This window comes from Salvia hispanica, chromosome 6 (assembly GCF_023119035.1).
Source record: "Salvia hispanica cultivar TCC Black 2014 chromosome 6, UniMelb_Shisp_WGS_1.0, whole genome shotgun sequence".
Taxonomy (NCBI): domain Eukaryota; kingdom Viridiplantae; phylum Streptophyta; class Magnoliopsida; order Lamiales; family Lamiaceae; genus Salvia; species Salvia hispanica.
Window position 1 is genome coordinate 20,618,233 of NC_062970.1, and position 19,560 is coordinate 20,637,792.

Here is a 19,560-nt window from a genome sequence, read left to right on the forward strand (position 1 = left end):
TATTCACAAAGCTTCAAAACTTATCACCAAAACACAATATCACCATGGAAATCCATAAATAAGCATATACAATCATCCCACATCATAAAATTAGAGCTTTCACCGAACAATTCATCCAAAACATGCTTAAATCCATGGAAGATGTAACAAAACTCATAAATTTAGTTAGGATGCATACCTTGTGTTGATTGAGAATTGAATGAAGAACTCTAAACTTGAAGAGAATTTAGAGAATTATGGTTTGGGTGTGTGAAATTGGTGATTTATAAAGGTGGAGGTTGTGTGCAAGGAAGGAATTTGAGAAAGAATGAGAAAAAGAATGGAAAACTTACCTTTTAAACTGCATTCCCGTCTTCTGGACTGCGCGCGGCGGGCCGCCGCACGGGCGTTCTAAGATAGCGATTTCTGGCGGGCCGCTGCGGCCCATTCAGCGATTCATCCGGCCCGCCCTAAGCCTGCCCTAAGCCCGTCCTATCCTGCAACATGTGAAAATACGTGCGGCGACCGCCGTGTTAAATGCGGCGACCGCCACGCGTTGAATTAATTTATTTTTATTTTATTTTATTTAACTTTATTTTATTTTATTTTTTTTATGAAAAAGAAAACGAAAAAAATAAAAGAAAATAACTAAATCAACAAAAAATTTGGTTGCCTCCCAACAAGCGCTTTTGTTTTTTAGTCGTTAGCTCGACTTGAAGTGGCCTACTAATTGGGTGGATCAGCGACCCTAGTGTTCAAAATGGGCATAGGGAGCAACTTGGTCCCTAGCTTCTTCCACCACTTGTATTTCCCCTTATTTGTTTTGATAACATAAATCTCGGGGTCCTCCTTGGTTGCCTTCTTCCTCTTTTGCTTCTTTTTCTGCGGGATAAAGGTGGAGGGGTTAGTATCGTCCTTTTTAGGAGAACGTCTTACCTCGTTGATAATGTAGATAGGATCCCCCACTTCAAAGGGGTCTTGAGGTTTGGTCAAATCCGTGACCATGATTGCCATACACTATCGTTCCATCTTAGCCTGCTTTGCTTCTTCAAACTTGAGCATCCCGTTTTCGATCTTATAGGTGGATTGGCTATGGTTGTCACTAATTGTGATCTCGCCATGACCTACATCAATCAAAGCTTTGCAGGTAGCGAGAAAATCTCTCCCTAAGATTAGAGGGACATTCTTGTCTAATTTCATGTCAAGCACAATAAAATCGGTGAAAAAAATGAAATCATCTATTTTCACTAAGACATCCTCAATCATACAAAAAGTTATGGTCGAGTTATCGGCCAACCTGAGTGTTACGTCTGAAGTTTTGAGTGGCCCAATGTTGAGCTTTTCGTAGTACACCAGCGGCATGAGATTGATGGAGGATCCTAGATCACATAGGGCCTTGTCAACCTTTCCCTCTCCAATCCAGCATCGGATAATGAATTGGCCCAGATCTCTCTGCTTCACTGCCTTCTCCTTTTAGATGATCTCGCTGCAATGATGTGATAGCTTAAGGTCGGCTTTCGTCGGCTTTCTCTTTCTCTCACTGCCTCCTTTAGTAGCTTCGCATATTTGGGTATTTCCTGCAACGATTCAACTAGGGGAATGTTAGTATGAACTTTACAAAACATGTTCAAAAAATGTTTGAACTGCTCTTCGAGCTTAAACTTCCTCTTTGGCTGGAAAGGTAGCACAATCCCATTATGCCGCACGAGTCCTTGCTGAGCGGGTGCTTCTGCCTTCTCTGTGGCGGCCCGCCGCGTAGTGTGCGGCGGTCCGCCGGCGGCTGGGCAGACTCCATTCTGGGCTTCGTTAGCGGTCAGCCGCGTGGTGTACGGCGGTTCGCCGGCGTCTGGGCAGTCCCCAGTTTTCTGCTTTGCCACCCACTTTTTGTTGATGTCGTCCACTAGTGCGGCTGCCTTTGCCCTGTCCTCATCTAACTTCTTTTGGATTTGCTCCATCTGCGTGTTGATGTTGGTTATGGCAGTCGAGATCGTGTTCATTCCCTGCTCGAGGTTGTTTATTCTGGCTTCAACCACTCCGATCTTGGTGTCATTAACCTTCCTGTCTTGCGCGATTACCTCCAAGATCCTTGTGATCCCTTGTTCATACTTTTCTTCCTTCTTCAGTGTCTCAACTACTCCTCCCTTGCTAACATTAAATCCTGCGGGGGGTTGCAATAATTATTGTTAGAATAAGAGATATTAGGTTGAGGTCGGTTTCCATTATAATTATTGAAATTACCGCCCCCTGGTTAGGGCGATAGTTGTTGTTGTAATTTCTATTGGGGCCGCCTCCTTGCATGTAGTTGATTTCTTCCACTGTCGGGGTAGGAGTTTCAGGCTTAGAGACTGCTATAATGGAGGTTGGTGGAATCGGGTCCTTCTTCCTTGATGAATCCATTTGGTCCACCCTAACTCGAAGCTCGGCCAATTCCTTTGCAAAGGAGCTATGCTTTTCTTTTGACCACCCCTTGCTGTTGGTGGCGAATTCTTCTATCACTGCCATGGCTTCCTCACCTGACTTCCTTAAGAACCCTCCATTTGCACCTGAATCAAGCATAGCACAAATTTTCTCGTTAAACCCATTATAGAGAATCCGTACCTGGTGGTCCACAGTGAAACCATGGTTAGGGCACTTTCGGAGAAGGACTTTGAAATGAGCAAAGGCCTCATAGAGGGGTTCGTCCTGGCCTTGGATGAATTGGAAGATCTCGCTTTTGAGCTTCAAAATTGTGCCCGGCGGATAATACTTGTCGAGGAAGGAAGCTACAATATCCTTCCATGTGGAGACCTTTTCTCTGGGCATACATTCAAACCACTCTTTAGCAGAATCAGTTAATGAAAAGGGGAAGAGTCTTACCCTTATGGCATCATCGTCGACACCGTTCAGCTTGAGAGTGTTTGCGATCTCCACAAATTTGGAGAGATGGCGGTTAGCATCCTCTGTAGCCCTACCTGCAAAAGGAGTTTGCTCGACCCTTTGAATAAGGGGCATGCGTAACTCGAAATTATTAGCGTCAATACGAGGTCCTTCGGGAAAGGTAATCATATTCCCATGATTGAACATGTTCATCACGGGTTGTATCTCCTGATTCTTCTTTTCCAGAGCCTCTCGGGCCGCCCTTTCCGCATCTCTTTCATCCATCAGTAGCTTCACCATTTCCTGCAGTTTTTCGATGTCCGTTCGGTCACCCATTGTTCCTGATCCTTTTTCACTTCTTATTTTCCTACGAGTTCTCTCAAGTTCTAAATCGAGCGGTTCTAGGTTGTCCTTCCCAGAGCGCATTCGCATACAAAACATGAAAGAACCAAAAACAAAAATGAATTAAAACCTAAGATTAAAAACTGAAAGAAATTAAAGTCCAAAGTAGCAAAAATGAATTAAAAACTAAGATTAAAAACTGAAAGATATCCGTTTGAAGATATCACTCCAAAGTGAATTGTCTTCCCCGGCAACGGCGCCAAAAACTTGATGCACTTTTTATTAACACTAAATAAACCTGCAAGTATACAGAGTATATATATAGTATAGCTAAAGGTCAGTACCGGATATCGAACACATGGAAGACGAACACAAAATGTCTATCTTCTACTAAGACTCAAATACTATATGGAAAAACAATTGGGTTTTGAAAACTTTTGAAAAACTAAAAACAATAGAAAGCATAGATCAACTAAAAGCAGATAAATCAAGAGCAAGACAATAGAGATAAGGGAATCCCAGGGATGTGTGTTCACAGTTATGGTTATACAAAATTCCAACTACAATACCCTAGCACAGTTTATACTTTGAAATGACGAGTCACCTAGCTTATGTTCATGCGATACAAATATTGATTACAAGATTAGTGTTGTCAATCCTTACACGTAACTCCAAAAAGCTCCTAAGACCCTTGAAAAGTCCTCACTCTCAATTAACAGTGTTTTCTAAGGGAAGCTAACTGTAGTGTCTACTAAGTGAATCTAACTCGCTAGAACTCTGTCACAGATTATGTAGCAAGTTATATTAAATCATACACGATTGTGTCAATCAATCATGCAGCATCAAAACTACTTAGGGAAGAAACAAAGTAAAAACAAAACGGATATTAGATAGAAAAAGGAATTTGTATAACCAAAGTCATTACTAACACATCCCTAGAATCCTATGAGTTTAGTTACACATAATCGAATAAGCTAAAAACATAGATTGAAGGGAAGACAGTTTGAACATAAAACTAAAGCAAATAAAGGTTGAATCCTTGTCGTTCTTGGTGTTCTTTAAATCCTTCTCCAACTCCTTGCACCAATGAAGTACTCTAGGTCTTGATCTCTATGAAGTATTTTGCAAGTAGAAGTTCTCTCTCTTTGATGAAGCTTGAGGCCTTATTTATAGGGAAAATCCATGCCTTGTTGTAGAAGGAAAAAATCTCCAAAATATGGTAAAACTGGGTGCAAATCTAGGGCTTCTCGGATTCGCCGCCTTTCTATGGCGGGCCGCCGCACCTTGGCCGGCGGTCGCCGCGTTGGAATTTGATAAGGCTTGAGGACAAGTATGGTTTAAGTGTGAGCAGTTTGATAAGGCTAATTTTATGCATCGGTTATGTGTTGAAAAACACATTATTCTGCTGGGTCTAATGCAGTTTTTAAGCCAGGTGTGTGAAGGAAATGCTAGATCCAGGAAGAGCTGGAGGCGATGGACTAGAAAAGGAAAATGAAGGAAAGTGAGCAGAACTGAAGAGAAAAAAAAGAATGGCTAGAAGAAGAAAGTCAATAGCTGAGGGCAACAAAGACTATTCATACCTCGCTGGACCCACTTCAACTCCTATATATAAAGGAGCATGCAACACACGTTGGATATGATTTTTGCTCTTAGCTCACACACTCACACACACACTTGGTAAATGGGAATTCTGGGATAGTTAGGGTTTCTAAGGGGTTCATCTTCGGCGAAAGTCAGTGTAACACCGTCCTCTCGGAGGGCGAAAAACAATCTGCTTTTCATTCAGTTTTCGTACTTTTATTCCGTCGAACTTCAATGTTTTGGAAGTCGATTTGGTTGTTGCTACTTATCGGTTATCTATGCATTTAGTTTTTGTCATGTTGGTGTTATCTTGTGTTGATTTATGATTCTGGGTTTTTGTTTGAAGTTTTATTTCGGCTGTTGGATGTTAATCTCTGTTTTAGATCATTCTGTGCTTGATCTGGGAAAGAGGTTGTGGATCTAAATTGTTGTTGTTGATCGGTGGTTGTTTGTTGAATCTGAAGCAATGGATATACTTGGATCTAGAGTGGATTTAGCATCCGAGGTTGGATCTGAACAGGGGAATCAAGTTGTGCATGGATTTCGAACTTTTTGGTCTCTTTTCAATTTACTCCGTCTAGTAGCCGTAGATCTGCTTAGTCTTTAATTGTTCTTCGTTAAATTGCTTTAAATCCAATCTGCTTCATTTCCGATTCTCGTTCCATCTCTGTTTTTTACTGATTTTTTTAGTTAGTACTTTAGTTAGTTGTTTTCCAGCTTTTCATCCGTACCTTTCCTTTTCAACAATGGTCCCCACCGTCAGTTTATTTCCCAGGTCTAGGTAATTTAGAAATAGTTTCTTAGATCTAGTGATTGTCTCATTTCCGATTTTCATGCATGATTTCTGTTCTGCCTAGATCTAGCTGTTAGCGTAGCAGATTTCAAATCCAAGTTAGTTTAATTTCCTCAACCCAAAAATGCGTGGCAGCAGCCAACCCAATAATAGTACCGAATCCTTGAGCATGTTTAATTACGCATTCACCTCTGTGGGATCGATCCCTACTTCCCTGTGCTAATTTTAGTATAAGTGGTTGAGGATTTTTGAAGCGATATTCTGTGTGTCCGACGACCGAGATTTTCCAACGATCCGTGAGTTCCTAGACCTTGTGATCTAGTGGATTCGCTGGACCTAGGAGCCTTGTTATTCCTTTCTGTGCACACAATATTAAACACACATACACTCGAGTGGGCTTCAAATGGCGCCATTTCCGGGGATGGATGGCGTTATTGTTTATGCGTTTGAGGATTTGGTGTAAATAGTTTAATTTCTGTTATTTTGTTTTCTTGACAGTTTATGAACACGGGCTTCCATTCTGGAAGTTGGGCTAGTTCATCTTCGTCAGGAAACGCCCGATACAAGTGGCAAGTCAAGGAGTATACGTCCAGCGTCACTACCAGATCAGGGTTGAGGACAGTAGACCCGTTTCCGTTCGAATCAGAAAGTGAGAAGGAGTGAAACTCGTCAGGAGAAGAGGACCCGAAGTCGTCCACAGAAACAGAGCTTTCGAGACTGAGGAAGAGGAAGACGTGAATATGGAACATTTAGTGGATCCCGATCCGGAGATAGGTTCACTCACCGCGCATCTAGACAGTGAGCCCGCCCATGCCATAGTCTCAAACCCGCCCAGGTAAATTCAATGGGAAGCTGGAATCCAGATGGAAGTTGGAACCAAGGGAGACAAAGGGAGGCCCCATGGAGAACTCATCCCAATTTTAGATGGACTGACAATGAAAAAAGTCAGCCGCCCCCACTGCAACTCACAAATTATGCACACCCTCCAGAGAGGCAGTCCAACTGGTCAGGGAAAAATCAAGAGGGGCAACTGCAACTGGGGTACAGGAATCAGGATCATACTAATTGGGGAAACAGGAATCAGAACAATCCAGGGAACTCCTATGTGCCACCTCACCAGAGGAATAACCAAGGGAACTATCATAATTCCCAACCAAATCACCAAGGGAATCAAGGGTCTAGCAACCAGTACAATACCCACCAAGGAAATCAGGGGAACTATCGACAACCCCAAGGACAACACCAAGGTCAAGGATCAAATTCTAATCAATTCAACTCCATGCCACAAAGGAGTCTGGATGACATGGTCCACGACCTAGTGAATTCACAGCAGTTCATGCAGAATAACTTGCATTCCAATAACGACGTGGTGCACAAATTGCAAGACTCTCAGTCGGAACACAAAGCTGCCATGGACATGATGGCAAAATAACTGTCCCAGATCGTGGTTTCTTTGAACGAGATGCGGGGAAATGAAGGAAAACTTCCTGCCACGGTCAAGCCACCTGACCGAGCAAACATTAGTCACATCACCTTGAGATCCGGAAGGGGTTATGAAGGGCCGACATTGGAGATCGACGAGGAAGTACCCGCACAAGCAAGTAAGGGGAAGGAGAGTCAGGTGTTTCAAGGAGATAGCCCTAGACCCAGAGAAGTTCCTGTTCAGGATGACCTCCAGAAGGGAGATTTAGGGGGATCTTTACCTCGAGCAGCTGATCCATTTTTCCTGGATCCAAAGCATGAGTTAGTAAGTAAAGAAGGAAGTAGGGAAGTTGGCGAACCCCCAGCTGGGAGTTCCACAAATGCGGTTAAGCGGGCGAAGCCGTTTCCATACCGAGGGGAAGCAAAGAAAAAGAAGGATGATACAGAGGACCTCATGGAGATTTTTAGCAAGCTGGAAATCAACCTGCACTTCTTGCAAGCCCTGAAGATGCCCGCCTTTAGCAAGTTCATCAAGGAATTCATATCAGGGAAGGCCAAGCCAGACGGGAAGATTGTAATCGTGGAGAATGTGTCTGCTGTGATACAAAAGAGAAGGATGCCTTCGAAATGCACAGACCCAGGTATGTTCACATTACCCATTTCTCTAGGGGATATCAAAGTCGAGCATGCTATGTGTGATCTAGAGGCGTCTATAAATGTTTTACCGCTTTCAATCTACAAGAAACTGACAGGGGTTAGGATGGTCGCTACTAAGGTGGTAATCCAGTTAGCAGATAGAACTTGCATCTGTCCTGAAGGTGTGTTGGAAAATGTCATAGTTAAGGTGCATAATTTCCTATATCCTGCTGATTTCTATGTTATCAAAATGAATGATAATGAATCTGCTGAGTCTAGTGGCGTGCTTTTAGGAAGACCATTTTTGCGCACTGCTAAGACCATTATCGATGTCTTCGATGGAACAATTTGCTTGGATTATAATGGGGAAAAATATACATTTAGCATAGATGAGGGAATGAAATGGCCATTGGATGTTGAGAATTTATATGCTATAGATGTTATTACCCCCCTTGGTCCAAGAATATCTTGAGATGGAATTGATACAGGAACATATTGATAACTCGGAGTTGAGCCATTTAATCAAACAAAGAAGTTATAGGGTGGTGTGCAGCAATGAACACAACGGAGTTGACAGATGAGGAACTCACAGAGGCCATCATGGAGTTTTGCGAAATCCCGAGTCAGCTAGATCTAGGGGATCAGTTCACGTGGCTAGTCTGGAGAATTCTCCTGGGTCTGGGAAGGAAACATTACCTAATATTGCAGAAAAAAATCCCTTGCCCCAGGAAACGAATAACACAAGGAAGGAACTGAAGACACTCCCACCAGGCCTCAAGTATGCTTATTTGAAGGAGGATGAGGCATTCCCAGTAATAGTTAACAGTAACTTGACTGAGGAACAGGAGAAGGAACTGTTGGAAGTGATCAGGCGGAACAAGAAAGCAATAGGGTGGACCCTCTCTGAATTAGTAGGAATCAGTCCTGATCTTTGCATGCACCACATCCGTTTAGAAGAAGGTGTGAAGGCTCACCGAGACGCCCAAGGGAAACTGAATCCAAACCTGTGAGAGGAAGTTCTGAAAGATGTGTTGAAATTGCTCTCTCTAGGGATCATCTACTCTATTCCGAACAGTGAGTGGGTCAGTCCTGTCCATATGGTGCCCAAAAAGTCTGGAATACAGGTTGTCAAGAATGATAAGAACGAATTGGTTCCCACTAGGCTGGTGACGGGGTGGAGGATGTGCATTGACTACAGGAAGCTGAATGAGGCCACAAAGAAGGATCACTTTCCCCTACCTTTCATTGATCAGATGTTAGAAAGATTGGCTGGCAAACAGTATTTTTGCTTCCTTGATGGATACAGTGGCTATTTCCAGATCTACGTTAACCTAGAGGACCAAGGGAAAACCACGTTCACGTGCCCTTTTGGTACGTATGCATACCGAAGAATGCCGTTTGGATTGTGTAACGCACTAGGAACGTTCCAACGGTGTATGATGAGTATTTTTTCGGATTTGCTTGAAGTATGAATTGAGATATTCATGGATGATTTTACCGTATATGGGAATTCATTCGACACTTGTTTGGCCAGCCTTGACCTAGTGTTAAAAAGATGCCAGGAGAAGCACCTAGTTTTGAACATCGAAAAATGCCACTTCATGGTGACTGAAGGTATTGTCCTGGGTTACGTGGTTTCTGAAAGAGGAATACAGGTGGACAAGACAAAGGTCAAGGTGATATCAAAGTTACCTTACCCCACGAACCAAAAAGAAGTTAAAGGTTTCCTGGGTCACGCTGGATTTTATAGGAGGTTTATCAAGGATTTCGCGAAAATCGCGCAACCGCTCACTCATTTGTTGCACAACGATGTGGAATTCGTCTTTGACGAAGGATGCAAGAAGGCCTTTGAGATAATGTGCGATGCGAGTGATTTCACTGTGGGAGCTGTCCTAGGGCAGAAGATAGACGGAAAAAGTTATGTGATCTTCTATGCATCCAAGACTCTAAATCAAGCTCAGAAGAACTATGATACCACGGAGAAAGAAATGTTGGTTGTCGTTTACTCGTTAAAAAAATTTCGACCTTATCTTCTTGGGTCGAGGGTTATAGTCTTCACAGATCACGCAGCAATAAAATACTTACTGGCTAAGAAAGAGTCTAAGCCGAGGTTAATCCGTTGGGTGTTGCTTTGGCAGTAGTTTGATTGGGAAGTGAGAGACAAAAGTGGAACGGAGAATAGAGTAGCCGATCACTTGAGCAGAATTCATCAAGGGGAAACGGAAGAGGCCATACCCGATGCTTTTCCTGAAGAGCATTTGTATTATCTAGGGGATTTTCCAAGACGAATTAGTTGGGAGGCAGTTTTGGCATTAACCGGTCTAGGAGTCCGACAAGGGGAAGCGAACACTTAACGCAGAACCATGGTTTGCTGACTTAGCAAATTACTTGGTCACGAGAGAGGTGCCAAGTTCAGACGAAGTTTCCCGGGGCCAGAGGATGTAAATTAAAAGCGAAGCCAAATATTACTTTTGGGACGACCCTTGCTTATGGAAGATGTGTTCGGATCAAGTGATTAGACGCTGCATTCCCGAAAGGGAACAAAGAGATGTACTAATTCATTGCCACACCTTGGCGTGTGGAGGTCACTTTGGACCAAGGAAGACAGCAAGGAAGGTATTGGACAGCGGTTTCTACTGGCCAACGCTTAACAAAGATGCCTTTGAGTTTTGTCAATGTTGCGAGAGATGCCAACAGACAGGGGGAATTTCATTGAGGGACGAGATGCCTCAGGTCCTGGTGATTGTTTGCAAAATTTTCGACGTGTGGGGAATGGACTTCATGGGACCATTTCCATCATCCTGTGGGAACACATATATATTGGTCGCAGTAGACTATGTGTCTAAATGGATAGAAGCTAAAGCCACCACGACATGTGAATCGAAGGAGGTGGCAAAATTTTTGAAGGCCAATATCTTCAACAGATACGGAGTTCCTCGAGCCATTGTCTCAGATCAAGGAACACATTTCTGTAATCGCACCATCGAGACTCTGATGAAGAAATATGGTGTTCACCATAGGGTATCTACCCCATACCACCCTCCGTCAAGGAAAGACTGGAGTAAGAGGCTCGGCGATGCATTATGGGCCTACAGAACTGCTTTCAAGACTCCTATCGGAATGTCGCCTTATAGGCTGGTGTTTGGTAAAATGTGCCACTTGCCCGTGGGTATCGAGCACAAGGCGTACTGGGCAGTAAAGGAGATGAATATGAAGCCTTTGGCTTGTGAGGAAGAAAGAAAGTTACAGTTACAAGAACTGGAGGAACTGAGGCTGGAGTCTTATGATTCTGCCATGTGGTATAAGGAAAGAACAAAATTATGGCATGACAAGAATCTCCGGGTCAAGGAACTCCATGTGGGACAGAAGGTGCTCCTTTTCCAATCCCGGCTCAAGCTGATGCCAGGGAAGTTGAAGTCTAAATGGATCGGTCCATATACCATTGTCGGCCTCCGTGCAAATGGAGCAGTAGAGATCCAGGGAAGTGCCTCTAACTCTGTCCCTTTTCTTGTTATTGGTCACAGAGTGAAAGTCTATAGGGATAATTTTGAGTTGTGCGTAGTGGAGGAAGTGCCACTACGCGCACTCTCTATTATCACCTAATCAGACAAGGAAGTATTCTCGATGAATTCCTGGGTCAGGGAAATTGGTTGACATTTTAAGCATATACACTGAACCAGGGAATCTCGGGAATACTCGAACGAAGTTGTAAATAGTTTAATTATGTTTTAAGCATAGGAAAATCTAAAAAATAATGTATAAAATTTAAATCTTCCAAAAATATTTTCGAATCACCAGACTCCGTAGGGAAACCGATGCCTTATATTCTAACCTTGACCTAGGAGTCTGGCGTCTTCAATTTTTTTAAGTATAGGGTCATGGTCAGGGAAATTAGCTAGAGAAGGAGAACCTGGACAAGCAAGTGAAGGAGGGATGGAGATAATTTGAATTTCAAAATAAGCCGATATTTATGGGAGGTGTACGGTTGCTTACATCACGCTTGCAACCGCACCATCTTTTCACCAGAAAAGGCTAACCGGAATTTCTCTCTCCAATAATCCCAATCGACGAAAAAACTGCATTTCCTCTTCCTTCTCTCTACTTTGTTTCTCTCTCAAGAACACAAACCCTAACCAATTTCGACCAAGTCTCTTTTTTATTTCAGATTTACAGTAATGGATCCAACTCAGGCCACCGGAAGTTCGCAGCCGGCGGTGTATGACGCAATTCTGTTGACAGAATTGACGCAAAAATTAGGTAGCACCAAGAAAGCGAAGGAAGTCTACGCTCTGTTCTTCGCCAGCCTGATGACATCCGCGGCGGCCATACCACCACCGACGATTCCAGCGGATTCGACGGCACAACCCGCAGTTCTCCAAGAAAAAAGGCCTCAAGATTCAACCAGGGTACCGGACTCTGGATCTAAACAAGCAGAAACCGCTTCACTAGAGGCGGATAAAGAAGAGGAAACGAATGAACTGCCGGCAGATGGTGGGCGGAAGAATGGTGAAGTGGAGGTGGAGACCGAGAGACAAGGTAATGAAAACCCTAACTCTGAGGGTGAGAAAGTTGTTAAGGGGGAAACCCCTGTTTGGGAAGAAATTACTGAGGGGGAAACCCCTGTTGTGGAAAGGATTGCTGAGGGGGAAACCCCTGTTCATGTAGAAGTTGCTAAGGGGGAAACCCCTGTTTTGGTAGAAGTTGTTGAGGGGGAAACCCATGTTCGAGAGTTGATGGATGAGGGGGAAACCCCTATGGAGGCTGGGGATGAAACCCCGAAGGATTTTAGGGGTGCGACCCCTGAACCAATGGAGGAGGGGGCAACCCCAAGTGATGTCAGGGGGGAAACCCCTGTTTATATTGAGGGGGCGACCCCGATGGTGGATGATGTGGGGGAAATACCGAAAAAGCTTGTGGAAGACACGAACCTAGAGACTACTGAAGTACAGGAGCCCGTTGAGGAAGGGCTAGATCTGATTGTGGACCTGGTGGACGACCAGGAAGAAGAAGAACCCCGGGTGGACGAGAGAGCAGAGAGGAGAAGGGCCAGGCGGCGTCTTCTTGACGAAGTAGATGACTTGGTCTATTCTGAGAAGGAGGAGTTCCCTGCCCGAGGGACGGAAGCAGTAGTGGCAGAGGAGAGTCGCCTGGCCAAGGAGAGAGCAAGGAAAGGAAAGGCAGCGGTGACCCAGTCAACACGGTCCAGGAAAGCTCCCTCCGTCAAGGAAGTTGAGGAGACCCTTAACCCAGTGACCGAAGTTGCCTTTGCCGATGAACAAGACAGTCCTACTCATGGGTACAACTCTGAACTTGGAGAATCTGAAGTGGAGTGTGTCCAAGGACGTCCGGAGGTATGGCTGACTAAGGAACTGCTGGAGTCGATGAGGCATTTCGACGATCAGAAACGGGCCACAATGTACAAAGAGAGATGTAGTGCTGGAAAGATGGCCAAGTCTGGCAAGCAGTACAGCTCCAGGGAACTCATGACGATTGCATGTGATGAGGATTTCCGCTCATGTATCTATTCAATCGGTTTTGAATGGTTATTGAGGCACAGCCAGGAGAAAGTGTCGGTGGATTTAGCACGGGAGTTTTTCTCGACATTCCGATTAAAGAACACTTCTGACCTCGACGCGGACTCCATCACATTCCGGCTTTTTAATGAGGAACATGAAATGAGCATCCGAGAGTGGTCCCTGAGAATGGGGTTGTTTACTAAGGTTGAGGACGATGAAGGAATATGGAATGAGAGGATGGTTGGCGTACCGAAGAACACGCCTGGATTCAAAGTACAAGCAGCATGGGAACTAATCACTCACTCCAAGGCAGGGGCGTTCAAGTCAAGCTACTCCAGGGCTTCTCACATCGAGGACAGAATCCTCCGTTTTGCTCAGACGTTTATCAGCTACAACTTAATGGGAACTGCAAATTCAGCTCTGACGACAACTGATAAGTCGTATTCTAAGCCTTGGTTACTGGTCAGTACGTCTTGAAATGCATGTATTATCTGCAAAATAGTTTCTCAAGTGTGCAGGATTAAGGGATCCAAGTCAGTAGGAGACGATTCAGGTGACGCAAGTGAAAAGAGCGCTAGAAGGGTGCAATACTGACCAGGATGCATGCCAGAGAAAAGGCTCGAGATGGAGAAGAAGGATATCTGGGATGATCATTTACAAGGGGCAGAAAAGTCAAATCGTGAAGGAAGTCTACCCTAAAAACAAGGGAAGCCTCCCTATAAGAAGAGCCACTTGGAGAGAGAGAAGGAGGTTTTTTGAGAGTTCGGTTAGGAGTTCTAAGTTATCGGTTCTCAAACACACTTTGTAGAATTTTCTCTAGAAGATCAGTCCTTCAGCATTATCCAATCTCTCGTTCCTCGCCACAGATATGGTCACTTGACATCCAAGAGTCTACCGGAGTAGTCATCATCCCACCGTTCCAGCCAGTTCGTCGTAGTAGTATAGCAGTTTCACCGCCCGGAGTGGCAAAAACAATCGTTACTCACTTTCTAGTTTAATCTTTCCTTGCTTTCTTCGTTGGATCTGTGCAAACATTTATCTTTGTTGCCTTTTGAAGTACTTGGTGAAGATCCAAACGTTTTAGTTATGATATTTCTATTCTGAATGTCCCTTTGGTTCGAGTTTGCTTCATTCTGCCTTGGAAAGTTAGATCTAGTCGTTGCTTTTAATTTCCAAGTGTTTTTCTTATCTGGAGTTGTGGATCTGAGGTTTTAGTTATGTTCCAGTCTAATTTTCGTGCATGAGTCTTTCGTTCTGCATTATAATCACCACCTTGCATGTTAGTCAGTAAAGGTGAGCTGAATTTCCGCTGTTGAATTTAAGTTTGAGCATTTTAATCTATGGATCTTGAGTTTGAAGTTATGAATCTGAGTTTAGTTATGGTGCTTGTGTTTATATGATTTTTGTTAATACTTGGTGAAGAAGAAAACGTCAAAATCAGCTTTAGTTTGGACCACTTTTACTTTTAAGTTACTTTTACTTTTGTTCCCTACTTTTCAGTTGTACTGTCCAGACCTATCAGAGAGCCAACCAGCCACTAGATATAACCTTGTTGTCTAAATTTCCTCTTTTAGTAACTGTCTACTTTTCATATACCTCTGAGACACCTTGTCCCCTATTTTCACGAACACCACCACATGCCTGTTATTTTCACGCCTACTAGTCAGTAGAGTACCACCTTTATTTCTTGCCTAGGTAAAATCTCAACCCAAGCGTGGTAGCTAACCAAAAACACCCAGGAAAGTCACCGTAGTTATCCGAACGTGTCCATCCTTGTGGGATTCGACCCTTACCTCCACTATACTAATCATTAGAAGTGGGTTGAGGAAACTTGTTTGAAACTAGGTCCCGGTTGTCGTACCAACGACTCAGCTGGGTCGGGAATCTCTTCCTGATCAGTTGGATACACTCCAAATTACATACGTTGACCGAGAGAAAATCTGCACTTTTCAAAATGGCGCCATTGCCGGGGATGGACGGCGTTCATACCTGTTATTGTGTGTGATCGTTTTGGTGTACATACTGTTTATAATTTTCCTTTTCTTTTTGTTTTCAGTTTATGAGAAGTGGCTCGACTCCTGGCCAGTGGAGACCAAGGATACTTCCCCGAGGAACGATACTCGTTACCACTCGTTCTGGCCTGTCGACAGCACTGTCCGACCTAGGCACGAGCAGCGACGAGGAGAAAGAGGATCTAGAATACCAACTCCCGGAGCTTCCACCCCAACCAGTAAGAACACTGGTGAGAATGGCTGACCAAGGTGAGGACGATCCCAAGCTCGCAACACTTACCGCACACGCTGACGGAGATCCCCCACAAGCCATAGTGGTCACCCCAGGCCAGACCGCCTGTGATGTGAAACCCCACGTGATTGCAATCCTACCGACGTACTGTGGGAAGAGTTACGAGGGACCCTACGAATTCTTAAATGAGTTCTGCAAAATCTGTAAGGCGCAGAGGCGGCCAGCAGGAGCAAGCGAGGACGATTACAGACTGAAGGCCCTACCTTTTGTCCTAAAGGGAGAGGCCAACACCTGGTTCATGCGCCTGCCAGCCGACTCCATCAATACATGGGCCGATTTCAAGTCAGTTTTCCTAGCTGAGTTCTTCCCGTCTTCAAAGACAAGTGCATTGAAGAGGAAAATATCGTGCATAAGGCAAGAATATGATGAAACCCTGAGCGAGTACTGGGAGAAGTACATGAGCCTTCTGGAGTCGTGCCCCAACCATCGCATCAAAGAGATAGAGGTACACCACACCTTCTATGAGAGGATGAACAAGGAAACCAAGGATCTGGCGAATTCATCATCCGGAGGCGATTTCACACAGTTGAGAGTCAGTGAAGCTAAGAAGGTGTTACGCAAACTGTTGAATGCGAAGAAGACGTACGACAACGCAAGGGATGGGTACAGCAGAGAAAGGGTAGCAAGTGCTTCGGCTACTGACCAGGAGGAACGAATGGATTTGAAGATGGAGGAATTAAAGAAGGAGTTGCTGACTGCAATCAAGCAAAACACTCCACCACCTTCTCCGACTGGAGGCAAAGAGGCCCCAGAACTACCATATGATCAGCCGGACAACTCGCCGGATGTGGAGCAAGCAAATGCCGCAGGATACTACAATTCCAACGGCAATTGGATTCCGGGAAGGCAAAGGGATGCACCGTGGAGGGACCACCAAAACTTCCGATGGGGAGATGGAAATCAGAATCAGAACCAAAATCAGGCTCAAAATCAACCCAACCCCCACCCGAACCAAAATTCCAACCGTGGCCCAACAAACCCCGACTACCAGTCTAACTGGGTAGGAAGAAACCAAGCATCCTCAGAACCAAAACCCTCAAAACCAGAACCCGAACCCCTGCCTATGTGCCACCCCATCAGCGAAACAACCAGAACCAAAACCAGAACCAATTTAACCCAGGGCCTCAACATAACAGCCCACAACCAAAACCAAAATCAGTACCAGCACAACCACGACCAGTACAACCCTACCTGCCCAGTATAATCAGTACCTACGTAACCAAAACCAATAAAATTTCTCGGGCTACTAGTCAAACCCACCACCCCAGTATAACCAGCACCAGGGCTCGAACCAATTCCATCACCCAAACAGGTCGAGGAGGTCTATGAAAGACATGATGGGAGAGATGCTTGCTTCGCAGCAGAGCATTAAAAGCGACTTGTAGTCCAAGTAATGAAACAATGCAAGGAATGCAAAGTGCCCAGAAGAAGCATAGGGCAAATATGGATATGATGAACAGGCAGTTGGCCCAGCTTGCTAACTCGGTGGGCGAAATGAAAGGGAACTCAGGGAAACTCTCATCTACAGTCCATGTACCTGAAAAGGCAAATGTGAGTAAGATTACACTGCGGTCCGGAACAACCTACAATGGACCTCAACTCAAGAACCCTATTGGGGAATCTAGTAGAGAAAGGGTGTTGAGCGACACCATCTCAGCGGAAGAGCTCAAGAGACCTCTGCCTCAGATGGAGGATCCATTTTTTCTAAACGAGAAGCCTACTGCGGAAGGAAAGGAGGGAAAAACACAACCTGGAAATGAGCAACCGGAAAGAGCAATGCCCACATCGGGACCTCAAACCCCGGAGGCACCAAGGGAAAGTCACAAGGACTAACTGAAGAGGCTAAAGGAGAAAAACCGTTTCCATATCGGTTTGTGACGAAGAGGAAGAAAAAACCGTTTTCATGTCGATTTTCGGAAAGCTGGATGTCACCATACCATTCCTCCAAGCCGTGAGACTGCCCCCTCTGGGGAAGTTTATAAAGGAGTTCATAGCCGGAAAGGCCCAGGAGGATGGAAAAATCATGGTGGAAGGGATAGCGTCAGCTATTGTACAGGAGAAACTACCACCCAAGAGAGCCGACCCAGGTATGATTACTTTACCCATAACAATTGGAGATGTAAAAATCGAGCATGCAATGTGTGATTTAGGAGCATCTATCAATGTTATGCCGTTATCCATTTATAATCGGTTGAAGGGGGTAAAATTGTCAAATACTAGGGTGTTGATCCAACTGGCTGATAGGTCATGTATACATCCTGAGGGTGTGTTAGAAAATGTGTTGGTCAGGATACAAAGATTACTTATCCCGCTGATTTTTATGTAATTAAATTGTGTGAACCAGAAGCTAGGGAGTCTAGCGGGATATTGTTAGGAAGGCCATTTTTAAGAACGGCTAAGACAATTGTGGATATGGCTGAGGGGACAATCTGCATTGACTTTAATGGTGAGAAATTTGTTTTTGACATCAATGAAGCCATGAAAAAACCAATAGATTCTGAAAATCTATGTTATGTTGATGTAATTGACCCCTTAGTCCAAGAATTTCTTGAGGCCGAATTATTGCAGGAATAGCTTCAAGCCTTGGATGTGTATGCCCAGGCTGATGTGGAAGCAGCTGCATGGTGTGATCTGATCAATAGCCGAGGGTTAACTGACGAGGAAATCGAAGAAGCAATTACGGAATTCTTTCAGAAGTCAGAACTAGCGAGATCCGTAGGGGCCTTGCTACCGGCCAGTATGGAGGAAAAATTAGATGGTGAACAAGAGCGAGAGGATGATTCAAAAAAGAACCCTCTACCTACAAACACACTACCCCCGCAAGTGGAGTTGAAAAAGTTGCCAGCGAACCTTAAGTATGCTTACCTCGGGGAGGAAGACTCGTTCCCTGTAATCATCAATAGCGGGCCTGACTGAAGAGCAAGAGGCAAGACTACTAATTGTGCTGAGCAAAAATAAGAAGGCTATTGGATGGAGCCTTACGGACCTGGTGGGGATAAGCCCGGACGTCTGCATGCACCACATTAGGCTGGAGGAGGGAACCAAGGCACATAGAGATTCTCAAAGTAAGGTGAACCCAAACATGCGGGAAGAGATACTGAAGGAAATCTTGAAGTTACTCTCACTGGGCATTATTTACTCGGTACCCGATAGTGAATGGGTCAGCCCAATCCATATGGTCCCCAAGAAATTAGGGAATCCAGGTGGTTAAGAATGAGAGGAATGAGCTAGTGCCCACCAGACTAGTCACTGGATGGTGAATGTGTACAGATTATCGAAAGTTGAACACTTCAACCAGGAAGGACCATTTCCCCTGCCGTTCATCGATCAAATGCTGGAGCGACCGGGCTGGGAGGAAGTACTTCTGCTTTTTGGACGGGTACAGTGGTTACTTTCAAATCTACGTGAACCCGGAGGACCAGGATAAGACCACGTTCACTTGTCCGTTTGGAACCTATGAGTATAGGCGTGTGCCATTTGGCTTATGCAACGCACCCGGTACCTTCCAATGGTGCATGATGAGCATATTCTCGGATTTGATTGAGGATTGTATAGAGATCTTTATGGATGATTTCACTGTCTACGGAGACTCTTTCGACTCGTGCTTGCAACATTTGGATGTGGTGCTAGAAAGGTGCCAAGCAAGGACTCTAGTTTTAAATTTTGAGAAATGCCACTTTATGGTTACAGAATGAATTGTCTTAGGACACGTGGTGTCAGAAAAGGGAATCCAGGTGGATCAAGCTAAGGTGGATGTCATATCCAAACTACCCTTCCCTACTGATCAGAAAGGAATAAGAGGTTTTCTGGGCCATGCTAGATTTTATCGAAGATTTATCAAGGATTTCGCCAAGATTGCCACACTTCTCCAGAACGAGGTGGAGTTCATTTTCGACGAACATTGCAAGGCTGCTTTCAACCTCCTTAAGGAAAAAGTGATTTCTGCAAGGCTCCTAACTGGGATCACCCCTTCGAGGTGATGTGTGATGCTAGTGACTATGCAGTGGGGGCCGTACTGGGTCAAAAGATCGATGGGAAAAGGTACGTGATATTCTATGCATCTAAAACCTTGAATCACGCCCAACGGAATTATGACACCACCGAGAAGGAGATGTTGGCGGTTGTCTATTC

General features: G+C 44.7%; 1 protein-coding gene across 1 annotated transcript; it reads right to left on the reverse strand.

Annotated features, from left to right (window-relative positions):
* Window positions 1–996: 996 nt before the first annotated feature.
* Window positions 997–3,261, reverse strand: LOC125194895. Its single transcript, XM_048093110.1, has 3 exons — window positions 2,218–3,261; window positions 1,521–2,120; window positions 997–1,449 (listed from the first exon to the last, which is right to left on the reverse strand). Exons 1-3 carry the CDS (start codon window positions 3,259–3,261, stop codon window positions 997–999), a joined length of 2,097 nt encoding a protein of 698 aa, XP_047949067.1.
* Between the last annotated feature and the right edge of the window lie 16,299 nt (window positions 3,262–19,560).

Bases quoted from the DNA above. Each gene is read 5' to 3' on its own strand.
- LOC125194895 (XM_048093110.1), bottom strand. From the start codon at position 3,261: ATGCGCTCTGGGAAGGACAACCTAGAACCGCTCGATTTAGAACTTGAG. The intron at 2,121-2,217 runs GTAATTTCAATA...AATGTTAGCAAG, and splicing joins ATCGCCCTAACCAGGGGGCG to GGAGGAGTAGTTGAGACACT. The intron at 1,450-1,520 runs GTGAGAGAAAGA...ATCATCTAAAAG, and splicing joins CGAAGCTACTAAAGGAGGCA to GAGAAGGCAGTGAAGCAGAG.